Genomic DNA, 17,841 nt, shown 5'->3' on the forward strand with positions numbered 1-17,841 from the left:
GACAATATTTGAGATAGGAAGAAATTTAATTGTCCTGGTTTTAAATAAAATTATAGGAGTGAAGAACATTTTCAAATCAAATGTTAGTCCTTTAGCAGACCCTTGAATCAAATAACATTGTAAACAAAAATACAGACCAAACAATGGGAGGTAATGCTCTTAAGAGGCAATCATACTGATGTGTATGTGTGTGTGTGTGTGTGTGTGTGTGTGTGTGTGTGTGATGTGTGTTTTTCCCTATTTTTAAAACAGTGTGACCAAATAGGAATTTGATTCATTCCTCCAAATATATGCATGCAGTCTGAAGACTACATAAACCTTCTTAAGAATGATAAGTTTAGAACATAAAATTGTCTTGCAGATCTGTAGTCAGATAAGATTATAAATGTCATAAACAATTCAAAAGCAGGATAATCTAGACTATAACTCAGATCTCCTGGATTACAAGTCAGAATCTCCATAGCCCTGGTGCTACACCCAATGATTAGAAACACATTTCTTCTTGTACTGACTGAGCAGACATAGAAAACAACCAAATGAGTCACCCCAGTTCCCTGAAAACAGAGGAATAAACAAGACATTTGAATGTACATATGTTTATTGATTCATATGAATTGTTTGCAGACTTTCATAATCCAAACACAACTTGTCAGTATCCACACATGCATATGGCTCAAGATTTGACAAAATCTTTATAAATAGCTCATTTAAAGAAAACAATAATTGAAATCTACCTACATTATACACAAAATACCAAAGATCTTGGTAATGAATTGAGAGGGGTGTATGAGGGTGACATGTCAGTGTGGCAGGGCTGTTTGTTGGGGAGAATGGTATAGTATTGACATTTTTACTTAACCTAATATTAAGACCCTTAAGGGAGAAAGTTGACCTCCCATACTACTTACATTCTTTCAAAATTCCAGTGAAACTGTAAATGAAGGAAAAAATTGAATACTGAAACCTGACTCACCTCCACTAAAGACCTACTTCTGCCATGTAAACAAAATCAGCTTTCTTTTTCGAGATCAAATATGTAAAACTAGAATACTTTCCAGGCTCAGAGTTATGTTGAATACATGTCTAATGAAGTCTTCTACTGACTTATACTCCCAAGTAGAAGACATAAAAGCATAGTACTCAAAGTTGTCCCACTCTATAAGGACACTTCTTGAGCAAACATGCAACTATTTATTTGGCCATGGCCAAATATCAATTATAAAGAAAAAAAAGCACCCTTCCCTTTTACCCGAGATACCTTAGAAATCAAATAAAAACAAAACTTCACCTTATTCTAATTACCAACTCCAACTGTTAAATTTAAGAAAATTGGAACCAAGATGGTTCTTAGTATGGTGTGTGTGTGTGTGTGTGTGTGTGTGTATACATATATATATATATATATATATATATATATATATATATATGCCTTGCTCTGTAAAAGCACAGTGTAGTGGGATGCCTAGCTCATTTAATCACATTGTTTTATTGTTTTTGCTGTGCTATCATCACAATCCTTCTCACTGAGAAGCAGTGACCGACTTGAGTTTGAAGCAGTGCCAGGCACATGGTGACCTTTTGACAGCTGGAAACTACTTAAGTTCAATCTACCTTAGACTGGGTGTTAGTTCTTCTTCATCAGAAGTATAAATATGACTAATTAAAGTTGGTGAGATAAGAATAAACTGTCCCAGAAAAAAAGTACAGAGTGCCCAAAGACCAAGGCCTAAACCTTGGCTCACACATATTTGCTAATGCTTACATGAGACCGGGTTGCCTGGTGTAGTTTTGTGATTCATTGCTTCTAATCCCCTGCCGAGTACAGTGGGACCTTTTAGCGTTTTTCTCCCATGCTTTTAACACACTTATCAGTGGTTTGACCTTAAGGCCCTTAATCAGTGATTGTGGATGAGTTGTTATTAAAGATATACTTAACAGAATCCTCAAAACAGAAATCTTGTAGAGAATACTCTCTGTTAGTGGTAAGACCTGGTGATGAAGTTTATGTTTTCCTTTAACCACCAAACACTTCAGGAATAGAAACTAGCTATAAAAGATTCAGAAAGATTTTGAGATAATAAAGAATAATATAATCTCCACAGAAAATCTTGTTTCTCTCTGTTCATGAAACGAATAGAGAAGAACTAAAGGCAAAATGAACCTTCAAAAAGAACCAAATGGACAGCACACTAGGTATCGAACTGACATGTCAAAAGCAATACCCATCCATACCTTGGGGCACCTTTCCCATTCTCACTTTGCTAACCCTAAATATGTTGGGTATTGTATTGAAATTGTATTGAAGCACCTTATGGATGCTTGTATTGAAAGCCCAGACATCGAAAAGGGAAAAATTGACTCAAATATATTCTGTAGAGTCCTGAAAGATCAAACTTCAGTCTGGATTCCTGCTAGGGCTAGAGAGATATAGAATTTCAAATATGAGATAAGGCCCAGGAGACCCACATGAAACTTCCTTTCTGTGTTATATGGTTCAACTCAGGACCATTGCTCTTTGACTATCCGCTGGACCTTCTGGAAGACTCCCAGAATCCTATGAGTCCAAGGACCCAAGAATCAAGTCAAAAAATCTTATAAACTGTATTTAAGAGTTAGTGGTAGGAAAAGCAAGAAAAGCTCCTAAGATGAACTCATGTAACATTTTCCAATGGAAAATTCCACTACAGTCTCTGTAGCACTAGCAGATTCTGGGATCTATTGAATTTTTTGGTGGCAAAAATGTTTTTGTTTCTTCTTTACTACCATCCTTTCCTTCCTTCCTCCCACAATTTCTTTCTTCTGCTTTGCTAGGATGGAATCTAGGTCCTTGTTCATGCTAAAGGCAAGTACTCCATCACTATCTAAATCCCCACCCCTTGGAATTTTGAGAAAGAGTCTTGTAGTGCACTGCAGACCTGTTTCAAAATGCTGGTACTTCTGCCTCCTCTATATTACGAGAATACTTGCATGCATCTATGCCCTGTTCTTGTACCTTTGAAAACTCTTCAGGAAGCTTCAAATGAGGAGAAAAGACTGAAAACATTCAAGCCTTGTTATGCACTCCTATTTCACTGAGTAACCCCTTCACTGCCTTTATCAAAGTCTGTAAAATGAGCTATGGAGATGCCAGCTCTGATGTGAATAATAGAAAGTGAGGCGCCATATGTGCAGTAAATCTTAACATCTCTGACCAAAATGATTGTGCTTATTGTTAGGTTTTTGTAATAAATTAAGTCACATCAGCATTGTGGAGAGTATATAAACTCCCAACAGGAAGATCCAGATGCTTTATTCACCTGACCGCTTTCCCCCTCTAAACCTGAACCACTAGGAGGGAATAGGCATCAAAACTAGTGGCTCTTTTTGGAATAAGGGGATACTTTTACCAGTATGGGATGCTCACATCTAAGTTGTGAGGGTCACATCTGCCATGCTCCACAGAAAGGTCGTGAAGGAAAAGGCTTCAATTCATGCTGAGAAGCATGTGAAACTGGAGGTTCAAGCTTAAGAGAAATGGATTGACTATTCTCTAAGCCAAGAAAGCACCAAATGGTCCCCTTTGCTCCTTAGTGCTCTACTCCTGTTCCTCAGAAACTTGACAGTCAAGACCTGACTGGGAGGGGAAAAGGTAAGGATATTAGAGTAATAAAAATGGAAAGACATTTAAGAAAAAAGATAATTCTAAAGTCTAAAAGACACTAATTTGAATCCTAGCAGAGACTGTTGGCAGCCTAATCTTTGAGAAAGCAGACTCTAACAAATACGCTGACTTCAGAGCTATCAAAGGTATAGAAATCTAGGATATGAGTTGTAAAATTAAGGCTTCAGGCCTCTATCATGATATCTCTTTTTATATATTTCCCACACTCTGTATGTGTGTGTGTATGCATTTGCTGTGTGTGTGCATGTGTGTTCATGCCTCCCCCATGATATCTCTCTCTATATATATATCCTTCCGCTCTGTGTGTATGAGTGTGTGTGTGTGTGTGTGTGTGTGTGTGTGTGTTAGGGGAGAGAGTCAAAACAGAAAGCTAAATTGAAAAGCACTTTATTTTTTTCTCTCTAAAGTGTTATATAGATGTCAACAGAATTCTGTAAAACCCTTTCTCAGATCTATCTGACAAAAAATATAAGAAGAAAAAATATACAAGCAGGAAAATTCTACCTTGTTTGTTGTTATTCCCCCACCTCTATAATTAGCTGGTCCATAGCCATTTTTATGGCTATGAATTCTGAGTCCCCAGACTAAAATAAGAAAACCAAAAATTCTCAAGGCCAGTCTTGGGGAAATGGTGGGGATTTAATCCTCTGGTAGGATGGGCCCTGTGTACCCCGTTTTTAGAGTACTGATTATTGTGGGGCCTACATCCCAGGCCCGTGCTACAGCTGTTGAATAGAAGAAGAGCAGGAAAGTCCAGGAACAACCACTGGCAAGATTGCCAAGAGTGTAAGAGACCTAGAAAAAGAGCAGAGTGGTTAGAATCCTGTGATGATGTGGAATCACCACCCTCCTCTTTCTTTCCTCTAAAAGTTCGTGTTTGGACCAGTGATTTAGGGCACAATAGCTGAAATCTATCACCTGGCCATGGAGATAACAAATCTATCCTATTCCTAACTAGAAAAAATATTTTTCCTGAAACTGGGTTAAGTTTTAGCACCATGTACTTAAGAAAAACCCAAAGTGGTTCTTAGCAGACAGATATTGTCTTCAGTTCTCACATATGGCAGGGAAGTTAGATGTGTGGCCCAGGGACAGAAGTAGAACCCATAAGTGAGTACAAGATAGAAGTATGCCTTTTATATTGAGCTCCAGTGTTTCAGTTGTAACTGTAATACACATTGGGCAGCTGTGAGCTCTTTTCACTACAATATTTGAACAAGAACTACATAACCTCTTGAAGAAGAAATAGATTGGGTGTCCTTAGTGTAAAATTCAAAGATTCAAACTATAAAATACTCAAAATTTTATTACTATTTGACATGACAACCATAAGTGAAAAAATGCACACTTGATCACACATGACAGTTTTTACTAAGAATAGCACATGAAAGTACCTTCAGGTTATGTGTGCAAAGTGCACATGAAGCACAAATGAATTTTGTGTATGTTCTGGTTTTTTATCCATGATGTTTCTATACACACACATGCACATATACATGCATACAACATATGTATATGTGACATATATTGAGGTAACATACACATATATTTCAAAATCCAATGATGGAGTTAGATGAACTCTAATGGGGCTGCGAATCCCGGGTTCTAGCCTAGTTCTGAGAATGGGTTACTCTGTCTTTAAGCAAACCACTTTTCATCTCTGTGGCTCAGTTTCTGCCTGTTTAAAATGGGATTAGCATATTTCTGATTTGCCTACCACAAAGGCATGAAGTTACGAAGTTCAGAAAAAAATGTAGTGGATATAGAAGGAATTTGTAATTGGTGACCAAACACAGGGAAAGGAAGGAAATGCCATCATGGTACAAACACCTCTCACGAAGACATTATAAAGGACACTTGCATATGTTGTCATTCAATCCTCACACTAACTCATGAGCAGAAGACTCTGTGTCTGAACGAGGTAAAATGATTTCCTCGAGATCATAAGGCTGTTCAGGAACTGGGGTTCATCTGAAAACAAAGTTGCATATTTGTACGATGGTGCTGTGTTTTTACAAACAAAAGGAGTAAACAGTATGACTAGTCAAGAGTAGGGTCCAGATGAAGAAGCTGGCATCATGCCAGCCTGCCGGGTCTCCAGACAATTGTTGGCTTCCAAGTCTGATATAAAATTAGCTCAAAGACTTAGTGCCACAACTGTTGCCTCTCCAACCTCTACGAACCTCATTTCCTGCCATTCTTCCATCCAAGCCCTATCAGACAATAGAACTGGGGCTGGAAATTTGTGGAGAGTGGCCCACACCTCCTGGTCTTTTAACCACATCTTTCTAGCTCACCTCAGTAGAGTCAAAGGCTGGGGACTTGAAAAGGTACACGGAGCTCCAGACCGTCTCTGGCGCTTTCAACTGTGTTCTCCCTCAAGGTTTCAGCTCCAGTACAGGGCGCAGAGCTGGAAAACTTTTGCAGGTCCAGCTCTGTACATTCAATGGGGGTATGGACCCATTTAGAATGGCTCTCTGAGGCGCAGGAGGCCATGGTAAAGGACTCCTGGGTGGGGAAGCCACGAGTGGAGCTGCAGTCGTCATCCAGGATGGAGTCGATTGGCTTCATCTCATTCACTGGAAATTCAGGACTGGTCTCCTGGCCAGGTGGCATGGGGAAAAGAGAATCCTCCTCCACTGCCTTTTCAGCCTCATATTGCAACGAACCTCCTGCAACTCAAAGCAGAAAGCCACTTAGTCATTCCCCCCCCAAAGTCAGGGTCTCTTCTCAACAGGGTATCTCTTCCTGAGCACAAACTATGGGGGGGGGAGTAGTAAGGGGGGAGTCTAGGAGCCAGACTCCTTCTTTCTTCCTGAAGGACCATAGCATCTAGAAGTAGGTGAAAATGATACATTTCAGAGACATGCTTTCCTTGGGGTATTACATTAAGTCTTTTAGATGCTGGATTAGGGAAGACAAATTTCTTCAGCTAGAGATAAATGCTTTGTAGGAAAGGTATTTTAATATGCCCCTTTCTTCCATGATCTGGGTATGTTATATGGGAAAGGAACCATGCAATCAGAATTATGGTAGTGGATGTTAAAATAGGAAGATTATCTTGAATTATGCAGATGAGTTCTGAAAATCCTTAAGATAAATCATGATTTTTTTATTCTGTGATTAATGATGAACATTTTAATTTAGTTCCATTTCTCTAGGTTACTAGATGCATCCTGATAAGTATCAGAAGGCAGAAATGACACAGAGCATTAATATAGAAAGATGTGGCATAACATCTCTCTAAACAATTTCATTATACCATTGCTCGTTTTAGACAAAGAAGAGAGCCATGAGCCAAAACATATGAGCAGCCTCTAGACCAGTGCTTCTCACCCTTCTTAATGCTTCAACCTTTAGTACAGTTCTTCATGTTGCCACTTTAAAAGTGCAGTTTTGCTCCTGTTTTGAATTATAAATAGCTGTGTTTTCTGATGGCCTTAGGCGACCTCTGTAAAAGCATCATTTGACCCCCAGAGGGTTCATGACCCACAGGCTCAGAACTCCTGCTCTAAAAGCTGGGAGTGACCTTCTGCTCACAGCCACCAAGAAAATAGGACTTCAGTTCTACAAATTCATGAGGGAACAGATTCCCCTCAGACAGACAGAAAGAAACACAGTCCTGCCAATTTCTTGGTTTAGGCCTCGTTAAGATTCCATACAGCCTGCTAAACTTCCGAACTATGGAAACTGAGGCAAGCCATTAAATGTGACAACTTGTTACAACAATGATAAAGATAAGTAATTCATCATTCATGCATGAGTCAGACTCAATATTAGGTTACAAACTGACTCTACATGTCTTTATGTTTCCCCACTGTGACTGCGTTTCCAGTTTGTTCAAATTATGTGAGTGCATAAGAAAATTTCATACAAAATTACAAATGTCTGGATTTTTTTAAAAATTGGAAGGTTTTACAGTGGTAGCAAAGGGATGCAGCTGAATAATGGATTCTTGATTAGAGAGGAGATTGTCTTTCTAGTATACCACAATCCTATTCCTTTTTCCTGCATCTGAATTGGATTTAATTCACATCAAGTTGACCTTCCTTTCAAAGCTACAGAATGTGTGTAAATCAGTGAGTACTAATAAGCACAGGAAGCTACCTGTCCTTATGTTCCCAAGGAGATACTGCAATAGTATAGAAAAGGGGTTACTCATTTCTTCTCTCCCAAGGGAAGAACAGGGAGACGGGCAGGTCTTAGATGTCTCATCACATTCACCTTGCTGAGACCTGCAACCCAAACACTTCATTACCCATGATTCAGTACTGGGCAAGAATTATTACTTTACACACCACCTTCCAAAGACTGAATGGTCAATGAGAGAGAGATCCAGCGGTCCACCATTGTCTAAACTGTCAGGAGCTTTAAGGAGATTAAAGTAAAGCTGAAGAAGGGTCATTGAGAATCAAGAGGGGAAAACTACATCTCATGAAATGCTAGATTCATCTTTGCTGAAACATGGAGTACACACAGGTAAATCATTGATAGACTCTAGAGCCAAACTGACTAAGCAAGTTCTATTTAAGAAGGATTTTCCAACACAAGCAGAATGAAGCTATAATAACTTCAGGTACAGTATCCATTTAGTTATGGAATCCTGACAGTTATTGTATCTAGTAAAGTCCATCCTTTCCTTTGCTAATACAGGTCTATTTATTAGTCTATGTTAGGTTTTTCATTGTTCCTGTTTAGTTCTTGGTTCTGTTAATTTTACTAAAGCTGCATTGAACACTGGTATTCTTGTCTGGAATTCTAATGTCTTATTTAGTCCTGATAATCCCATCTCTTCTGTATTCGTTCCCTGATGAACTATACTTTCTGTCTTACATTATTGACTGATAGATGAAGTTGACAAAAGTAAAAGTGTTATCAAGACTTTAAACATGACCATCTGTCTTGATTTTAATGCACCCATCTCCTATGGCATTGGCCAGATATTCAGCAGCAGTATTTTGGAAGACAGAAAAACATAAGAATGTTGACTAAACACTATGCTTTCAGTTATTCAGTTCTGGGAAACTTATATTGACAGCACTTACTGTAGACCTCATTAACTTTTATTAGTCATGTTTCAGGTATATCTAAATCTCCAATTCTGATATTTCAGAATCTATTAATGCATACATAAAGAAAACAGTTTAAACAACTTATCCAATTCCATCTATCATTTAAGATTAAAAATAAACCTAAAGAATCTATATAATTTGAGTTACACTATGATTTAAATATAAAGTTAGATAATTGATCTCTTGGTTTCTTTACCAAGAGATTTCCCATTAAGGGAGACTCTCCACAAACCCTTAAATCCTAATAAACTGGTCTACTAAACTTCCAGGTAAATTCTAGCCCTTTTGACATTCTATGGTTTTTGATGCTATGCCAGATAGTTCCCACATGATAACAGAGCATGATTCCTGGGATTTTCTAATGTGATAGGGAAGGCACCTTGACTTATAATCTCAAAAATATTCCTCTTTTGCCAAAAATTGTATCTTACTTTAGTTTTATGTGAAATGTTAAGCAGACACACTTACCACATTGACAATGTCTGTTAAAGATCTGCTTGCAGTAGAGGAAGAAGAGTCCAAGGAAGGCCAGTGCAAACACTACCAGCAGACTCCCCACCAGTGCGACAAGTGTGGCTTCCTTACCAGGAACAGCGTGTGCATCTACCTTCACTAAACTCAACTGGAAGGTACCTGTGGAACAACAGCAAAATAATCAGAGAGTCAGTTAGTGTGGGCAGTTAAGAGTTGGAAAAGGACCCTAAAGTTCCTTAGGCCACATCTCCTTTAGGTCATCTCTATCAGGGCTGCTATGTTCTTATCTGAAAGTTGGTAAGATTATAATAAAAAAGCAAAACTCATATGCTACAGGCACGGTATAAATTAGCATGACTAACAAAAAGACGCTGCTGTTGTGGTTCATTCATGCTATGTTTAGTAATAGAACCTAAAAAATAGAACCAAATTAAAATGCTCATCAGTAAATACTAGATCAGTAAATCATGATTTACCCCCTAAGACGTCATAAAAGACCTTTCGTTGATTAATATAAATAACCCAGTGGAGAAAATAAAGTGAAGAATAGCTTGATGACCTTTATTGAAAAATGTTGTAAAATACAAAATACTAGCAATATTGTCTAAGAATATGAATATACAGGATATAATAAAAACATTTAAACAGTAGTGGAGAAGGTAGCAGAGGAATATGCACATGAATTAACAACACATTCTTCGTGTTCTTTACACCCTTACAGTAAAGACATCAACATACTTGCAGTCAATGCACTTTGAGTGTAAACAATGCATGTCATTTCTAGACTGAGTCAGTAAAGAGCTGATACATCTCAATCATTTCATTCTGTGACAAGGAACTGGGCACTACCTAGTCTAGCAATCATAGGCACATGATAGAAGGCTTTGGCCTTATGAAAAGAAACATGGGATTTGTTTATTGCCATAGCATAGTCTGGTAAAAAGCTGCTAAAAATTTCAGGACAGTGGTTGTTTCTGTGGAGCAAAGAAATAAAGAGGACTCAGAAAGGATCGAAAGGGGAAGGTTATTATGTCTGTGCTTTTAAAATGCTGAAGGAACTATTTAAAAAAATACAATTTATTATCTAGGAATCTCAGCTAATTTAGAACTATATTTTTATACTTATGTGTATTTTGCAAAGTCTGTTTTATTTATCATGATTTTTAGGAATTGTTAGAGATACACCAATAATTTAAAGACTATATTAGAAGATGGATAAAAATTATAGAAGTCAGGGGGCTGGAGAGATGGCTCAGAGGTTAAGAGCACTGACTGCTCTTCCGGAGGTCCTGAGTTCAATTCCCAGCAACCACATGGTGGCTCACAACCATCTGTAATGAAATCTGGTGCCCTCTTCTGGCGAGTAGGCATACATGGAGGCAGAACACTGTGTATGTAATAAATGAATAAATCTTTTAAAAAAATTATAGAAGTCAGACAAACAAGTAAATGTCAAGTGACATGGTTATAGACTAGATTCTAGTTCTTTTTTTCAGATATTAATGTGTTCTAAAACCTAAGGACTTCCATATACCATGTGTATCGACTCTAATAGCAATATTGACTATAATCACAATTAATAAGTGTAGAAATGCTATTATTTGTAAAGTACATTGCAACATTCGTTATGCCACCAAACCCAGCCAAGTAGGTCACAAAGCATGAATAAAAATATTTCCTCATTTAGATTCAATTTTCAAAACAAGGGAAATAAATGATGTCCAATGTGTTTGAATGCTGAAAAGTTGAGGTTTAGTCATAGGCAACTGCCTTTACCAACAATGCAATAGAAGGAGTACTAAGGAGTATTTTCCTTCTACAGGAATAAAGAAGTCTATTGACTTCGTTGGCACACAGAGGTTTGGGGGAAGACAGGAGAGAAAACTAGATACACACACTGAACCTCAGAAGAAGGAGTCTGCTTTGTACATGGGATGCATTCTTGGTCCTGCAGGCCCCCGATGCGTGTCTTTCGGTAGAACCTGTGATCAGAGCAGAAAGGAATGTGGGGGGATGAAACAAGCAAGTGACTTGTAACAGTCCTTCCTGAGGTTGTAGGGAATATCTAAGAGTCTTTCCTTCATGTTTCCTGCATGGGACGCAGTACCTATCCTTGTGGGACCTCTGATATGTGTGATTCAGTCCACCATTTTCCTAAGCCATCACATCCTGTAGCCAAAAGGGGAGTTAAGGTCATGAGACAGGGAAGCTGGTATATAATACCAACTTCTTCACGATTTCCGTGCAATCTGTCTAAAGCAACATTTTTACTTTAAATTTTAGACAGACTATCAGAATGATTAAAAAGCTTTTAAGTGCTCATCTGTGTTTGATAATTGCTGGATATTTTATATATAGGGATATAGTTAGGAATATATGGCTTCCCATTCATAGACCTTAACTAGATCATGACATGGGTAGTTAGAATACTTTTACTAGGGTCTAAGAGGTAGGATGATAAGGGACATCAACTAGCTTTAAAAAGTTCCAGAAAGACTGATATCATTTAATGGCTTACCTGGGCATACAGTCTCCACAGATAGCATTAGAAGTATTCGTGCAGTTGACTTTCTGGACCCGATTGATGACAGCACAGGTGATGCAAGTCTGACACCTGTGATGCCCCCATGTGCTTTTATATTTTCGGGGAGGGCAGGCTGTGCAGTATGCATCTCCACCTTCTCCATAACCACAATCCTGAAATATAGGAGTATTCACAAAGCTCTAAGAGGGTATCTGCTAGGAGGCAAATGAATATAGTATAAAGCAATATTTTTCAAACTATAAGTTTCCTCCATATTATTTGATCATTAAATCAATTCACTAGGTTGTAACCAACATGGAAAATTGAAATGGAAATAAACAGCACAGTGATATAAAATGAAGTAAAGCCAAGTGCATCAATCAAAACAAACAAGATCACACTATGGAAAAAAAACTGAAAACTTTAGCTATCTGAAAACAAAAGGTTATTTCTCTTTTGTTTGTTTGTTTGAGCCAGGGTTTTTCTGTGTAGCCATAGCTATTCTTGGCTGTCCTGGAACTTGCTCTGTAGACCAGGCTTACTCACATTTGGTCTATTAGAGATTTAATGAGGGTTCTGACCTGCATTAGCCACAATGGAGCATACATGAAAGGTTTCATTTTTGTGCTACTATGACTGAAGCATCGGGTAAAAGGGAACATTTTGTCCTCAGAAATAATACACTTTCCTTTTATCATACAGCACAGGACACACAAATCAACTGATCATTATTAAGTATAAAGAGTACAAGAAAGCACAATTTTACAGTATGCCAAAAGATGGGTACTAGCAAATATCTGACATAAAAGATAGTACCTATCTTTTTAATTAACTTTCACAGGTAAAACACATATTAGTATATGTTGAGAAATGATGAAAAATTACATCTTATTCTAGTATAATAAAAATGTTTTAATATTCACTGGAAATAGATTATTCTGGCTTTTGCTTCAAGTTAGGTATCAATGCAATGATGCTATTAATATTATTCCCAATCTATTTTTTCTGTGTTTAAGATAACTGAGCACTTGCAAAGATGTTAACAGACATACTGTAAAGATTATTCTAGCTCTCCTTCTCTGGAAATCAGTCTGGTGGTTCCTTAGAAATATGGGAATCAATCTACCTCAAGATCTAGCCATACAACTCTTGGACATATACCCAAAGGATGCTATATCATACTACAGAGACACTTGCTCAACAATGTTCATTGCTGTTCTATTAATAATAGCCAGATAGAAACAGCCTAGATGTCCTTTAGCAGATGAATGGATAAAAATGTGGGGCATTTCTGCTACAGAATATTATTTGCCTGTTAAAAAATGAATCAGTAGGTAAATGGATAGAACCAGAAAAAAATATCAGCCCTAGAAAAGTAACCCAGATGCAGAAGGACAAATATGGTATGCATTAAATGTTGATACCAATAGTTAAGTCAATTATAATTAAGTTACAATTCAAAGAAGGGATAAATAGATCTTCCTAGAGAAAGGAACTAGAATAGATAGTTATGGACAGGTGGGAATACTGAAATAGGATGATCAAGTAGGTTGGGGGAGGGAAAAGGGAGATGAGAGAGGGAATATAGGGAGAAAAAACTAAAATTAAGGGTCATTTTAGGACTAGTATGGAAACTTGACGGAGTAGACATTTCCTAAAGTATGCACATATATGAAGGCACTCTAAATGAATTTGTCAAATAATGGGGGAGACAGAAGCCCAACTGGACATTTCTTATCAAAAAAGTGGAAGCCATCAGTACAAGCAATGGGTTATATCTAATTGAGTTTTTGGCCAATGTGATCCCATGGGAACAGCCAAAAAAACTTAGGTTGCTGCCAAGAGTATAGGTTACTCTACACGAACTGACCTGAAGTCCTCATTTTTGAAGACAACAACCTAAGCAACTCACTAAAGATGGAGAATTCAAGTAGTTGCCTACCTAGAGGCTTCACCTATGCAGACCAGTGTTCTTGGTACCAGATGGTACTCTGCACACAAACAAAGGAGAAGCATAAACACCAACCCAGGTATAAACTCTTTGATCTACAGTGATCACCTGTTTACAAGACATGCTAGGACAGTGGTGGCAGAAAGCTTGTGGGAGTAACCAACCATACCTGATTTGATATCAGGTCTACTCCATGAGAGAGAAGCCATATCCAACACTGCTTGTGGGACCAAAACCTGAGACTAGATATCTCAGTGACCTAGGATAAGACCAAATACCGCTGTTCTAAATAAAGGAGTAGCAATAAAATGACTCCTAATGACAATTTGCTATACTCATAGATTAGTGTCTTCCTCAGTTATCACCAGAGAAGCTTCTTTGTGCAGCTGCAGCAGATGGGGAAAAACATAGAAACCTAAAGCCAAACATTATTCAGAGAGTGATTTTGGAACCATCATCCTTAAATGGATGCCTCCATCAAATCCTTCCTCTCAGGGATCAGGGAACCCTGATGAAGAGGAGGTGGAAAGAGTGTAAGAGCCAAAGGATATGGAGGACATGAAGAAAACAAGGCCCTCTAAATCAATATGATCAAAAGCACTCATGAACTTACAGAGACTAAGGCAGCATACACAAGGCCTACACGAATCTGCCCAGATATTGTCCTAGAGTTGAAAAGAGAAGGGGACAAATGTACCCATTCCTACCTTATTCAGAAACTGTCTTCATTTGATAGTCACTTACAAATGAAAATTTAGTTCTCTCCAAGTGAGTGTCACTGGAGAAATAAACAACTCTTAAGGGTAGTCTGTACCCCCAGCAGTAGATGGCCAATAAAAAATGAACTCAATGGCATCCTTGGACATTTCTCATTTCATAATGCCAGGTCAGGGTTTTCCCTTTTTAAAAGTTTATCTTATTTTTATTTTCATTTTTACTTTATTTATATATTTTTGCTTTCTTTTTACCCTACAGGTCTTTGTATATATATTATGGCTTCCGGTTGAAAGATTTTTATGGGATTCTTGAATATGAGAATATGAGATAAATAGAGAAAATATCTTTGCAATCATCAGGTATTCTAGCAGAGTAATGCAAGACCCAGCAGTACCTCCCCCCAAAATATAGACGCAACAATGTATGTACCCAGGATAAAGAAAATTAGTCTTTCAAACTGACATCTACAAAGAAGGCATGTGTGTTAACACAGACAACTGCCTGATAAAATGGAAGATTTTGGTAAGACTCTGAATCTTTTGGAAAAAAAATCAGACACTATAAACATCTGTGATAACAAGAATCAAGAAAATCAGATTAACGAAAACAAGGCAATCAACAGGCACTACCAGTTAGATGAATCAATTATTGGAATTGCTTAACAAGGATTTTAAAGCACTCATAAAAACTGTTTTGACAAGCAATTACAAATTACATTTAAATATGAGAGAAAATTAAAACACCACAGCAAATGCATGACTTTTTTATTGGCAAGTTTGTTTTTTGACAGAGTGCTCAAGCTGACTTTAAGCTTGAAGTTGTTTTGTTCCTGTCTTCTGAATGCTGGCATTAGAGCTGGAACTAACCATATTCAGCTCAAAGAAATTATTTTTTAAAGAGCCAAATTGAAGTTATAAAAATAACTAAATAGATAAACAAAATTCACTGGGTGCGCTGATTACAGGAAATTAGAAAAATTACTGAACCTGAAGATAAAACAATAGAATGAATGCAGTTCAAACAGCAGGAAAATTAGACTAGCATAGACAAAAAGAAGACAATAACTGGAGAACTTTGGGGTTATAATCATACAACACATGAAAGGAAAAGCAAAGTTATTTGTGTCAAAAAACAACCAAAGAAACAAAGGCTGAAATTTTCACAAATTTAAAAAACGAATAACCAGATATGACTATCAATTAGAATAGAATAAGTTCAAACAAATACAAATACAAATGGGTTATTACAGTCAAGTAGTGAACACAATATGGTAATGACACAAAATGGGCATGATGAACAATGGGGAAAAAACAACCCTGAAGATCCAACATGAGTATGCATAACCACATCCATCTACTATTCTACAGAAATGTTCAAAACATACACTGGAGAAAAGACAGCATCTTCAACAAATGGTGCCAGGAAAACATGATGTCAAGATCTCAGACCTGTGTCTCTCGTCTTTCACAAAATCTAACTCCAAATACAACAAAGAATTAATGTGAAATCCCAAATGTCTAGAGAAAAAAATATATGGACTATATTATGTGAAATGAGTGTAGGAATGGACTTTCCAAATTGGATTCCAATTGCCCAGAAATTGAGGTCAACAACTGACTTCACAAAATTATAAAGTGGAACCTCATAAAACTAAATAGTTTCTGTATAGCTAAAGAAATGATCACATGAAGAGTACTCCCACAGGATGAGAGAGAATTTGCCAGCTCTGCATCTGGCAGAGGATTAACATCTAAAAAGAATGTAAAGAACGCAAAAAACAAACAGACAAAAACAAAAACAATTCACAAATAAACCATTCAAAAAATAGGCTTAAGATGAGAAAAGCAGGGAGAAGCTGGGTATAAATGATCTGATCAGGGAAATGGGACAAAGAGGCTGTAATTATGGAAGGGAGAAGGAGATAAATATAGAAGAAATGGGGATGAGGATAAAATAACAGTAAGCATGTCTTTAAAAGTCACAAGGAATCACACTATTAACTATTTACCAAAAATATCTTATTAAACATAACTCTATGCATAAATATATGTACATACATTAAATAAAACTTTCTTTTTATTTAACATAAAAATACATCAACATATGCTCTCAGTTGACAATGTTCCTTCCAAGAGCCAAAACCAAACTAACACAAAACCCCCAACACTAGGCATGAGAAGCCTTCTTTTGAATTTTTGGCCAGGGTTGTCCAAGAGACTCCTAAAACAGCCTTTTCCTATTGACATTGATTGCCCTCAAAAGTAGAAGGTTAAGTCCCTGTTGCTAAAGACACTATGCACTTTAGGCACACGGCTCAGATGCCCCTGTGCTGGACCTAACTTGAATGTATCCTCCATGAGGAGTAGCTTTCATGTTTCCAGAAGAGACCATGGAGCCATCCAAAGCTTCCGAAGGAAGAACACAACTAACAGTTGTTACTACCCAGTTATGACACCTATGAAACAACAGTGACTTCCATGACACAATAAACCTAATAGGTACAGCAGTGGCATACATACCTTGCTGGTAACCAAGAGCTTTCTAATTTCACTTAAGACTGGCTCAACAAGAGGGACATAATGCCTGGTACAGGAAACCTTTTCAACCGCTTAGTGCTAGTGAAGTCAGAGATCTTGAAGAAGTTACAACTGCCACTTAACTAAGCCACCAATATCTTCAACCACATTCTAAATACTTGTCTTTACACCCACAGATAAGTCTAGTCCTACCCTCTTATCAAGGAAACTTATCTTTGCAAAAGGAGGTCATAAATAATAAAAATGCAGAGTTGTACTGCCCAGCCCCAATGGAAACACCTACCAAACAACTTCTATATCTAAAACTCATGGAACGTTATGGATAAAGAAGTTTGCTATGAGACTGTTTCCTGGTAATGTCAGAAATACACCCGTAGTCTTACCGATGTGAATGCCCGAACATGAGCAGAACAAGGACAACTACACAGACATGTTAAAGAGAATGGGAAAAGCCAGGAGGCCTCAACCTTACAACCTTACACAAGCAACTACAGAATGCCCAGAGAGGGAGAAATAGTTTTCCCCAAAGAAAAGGATACCAGTATCATGGAGGGATTATAAAGTTATAATAGGGACAAAATGGAAGGAAGAAAATGATGTAATCATGTTTTAATTTGAAAACTAAAAAAAAGTTTTTTTTTTTAAAAAAACCTTTCTCTTCATAACTTTTATAAATCCTGTTTGGTGATTATACTACAATATCATGTCTGATATCAATTAACAAATATATTTATAGTGGGTGTGGTAGTATGAATAAGAAAGGCCCATAGATTCATATATTTGAATGCTTAGTCGTCAGATAGTGGCACTTTTTGTAAAGGCATGGGAGGTGTTGTCTTGTTGGAGAAGATGTGTCCTTGTGAAAGAAACTACATCACTGAGGGAGTGCCATTTGAGGTTTCAAA

General features: G+C 37.4%; 1 protein-coding gene across 1 annotated transcript in view; it reads right to left on the minus strand.

The window, feature by feature from the left end:
• Positions 1 to 4,160: 4,160 nt before the first annotated feature.
• The window catches only part of Eda2r (ectodysplasin A2 receptor), a 47,462-nt gene continuing 33,781 nt past the window's right edge, over positions 4,161 to 17,841 (minus strand). The window contains exons 4-8 of the mRNA XM_038317264.1: positions 11,726 to 11,904; positions 11,104 to 11,189; positions 9,202 to 9,366; positions 5,959 to 6,333; positions 4,161 to 4,456 (exon numbers count right to left, since the gene is read on the minus strand). Of these exons, the coding sequence (XP_038173192.1) occupies positions 5,969 to 6,333; positions 9,202 to 9,366; positions 11,104 to 11,189; positions 11,726 to 11,904 (795 nt within the window). The 3' untranslated portion in view covers positions 4,161 to 4,456; positions 5,959 to 5,968. The remainder of the gene's footprint in view (positions 4,457 to 5,958; positions 6,334 to 9,201; positions 9,367 to 11,103; positions 11,190 to 11,725; positions 11,905 to 17,841) is intronic.

Source organism: Arvicola amphibius, chromosome X (genome assembly GCF_903992535.2).
Source record: "Arvicola amphibius chromosome X, mArvAmp1.2, whole genome shotgun sequence".
In the NCBI taxonomy this organism is placed as follows: domain Eukaryota; kingdom Metazoa; phylum Chordata; class Mammalia; order Rodentia; family Cricetidae; genus Arvicola; species Arvicola amphibius.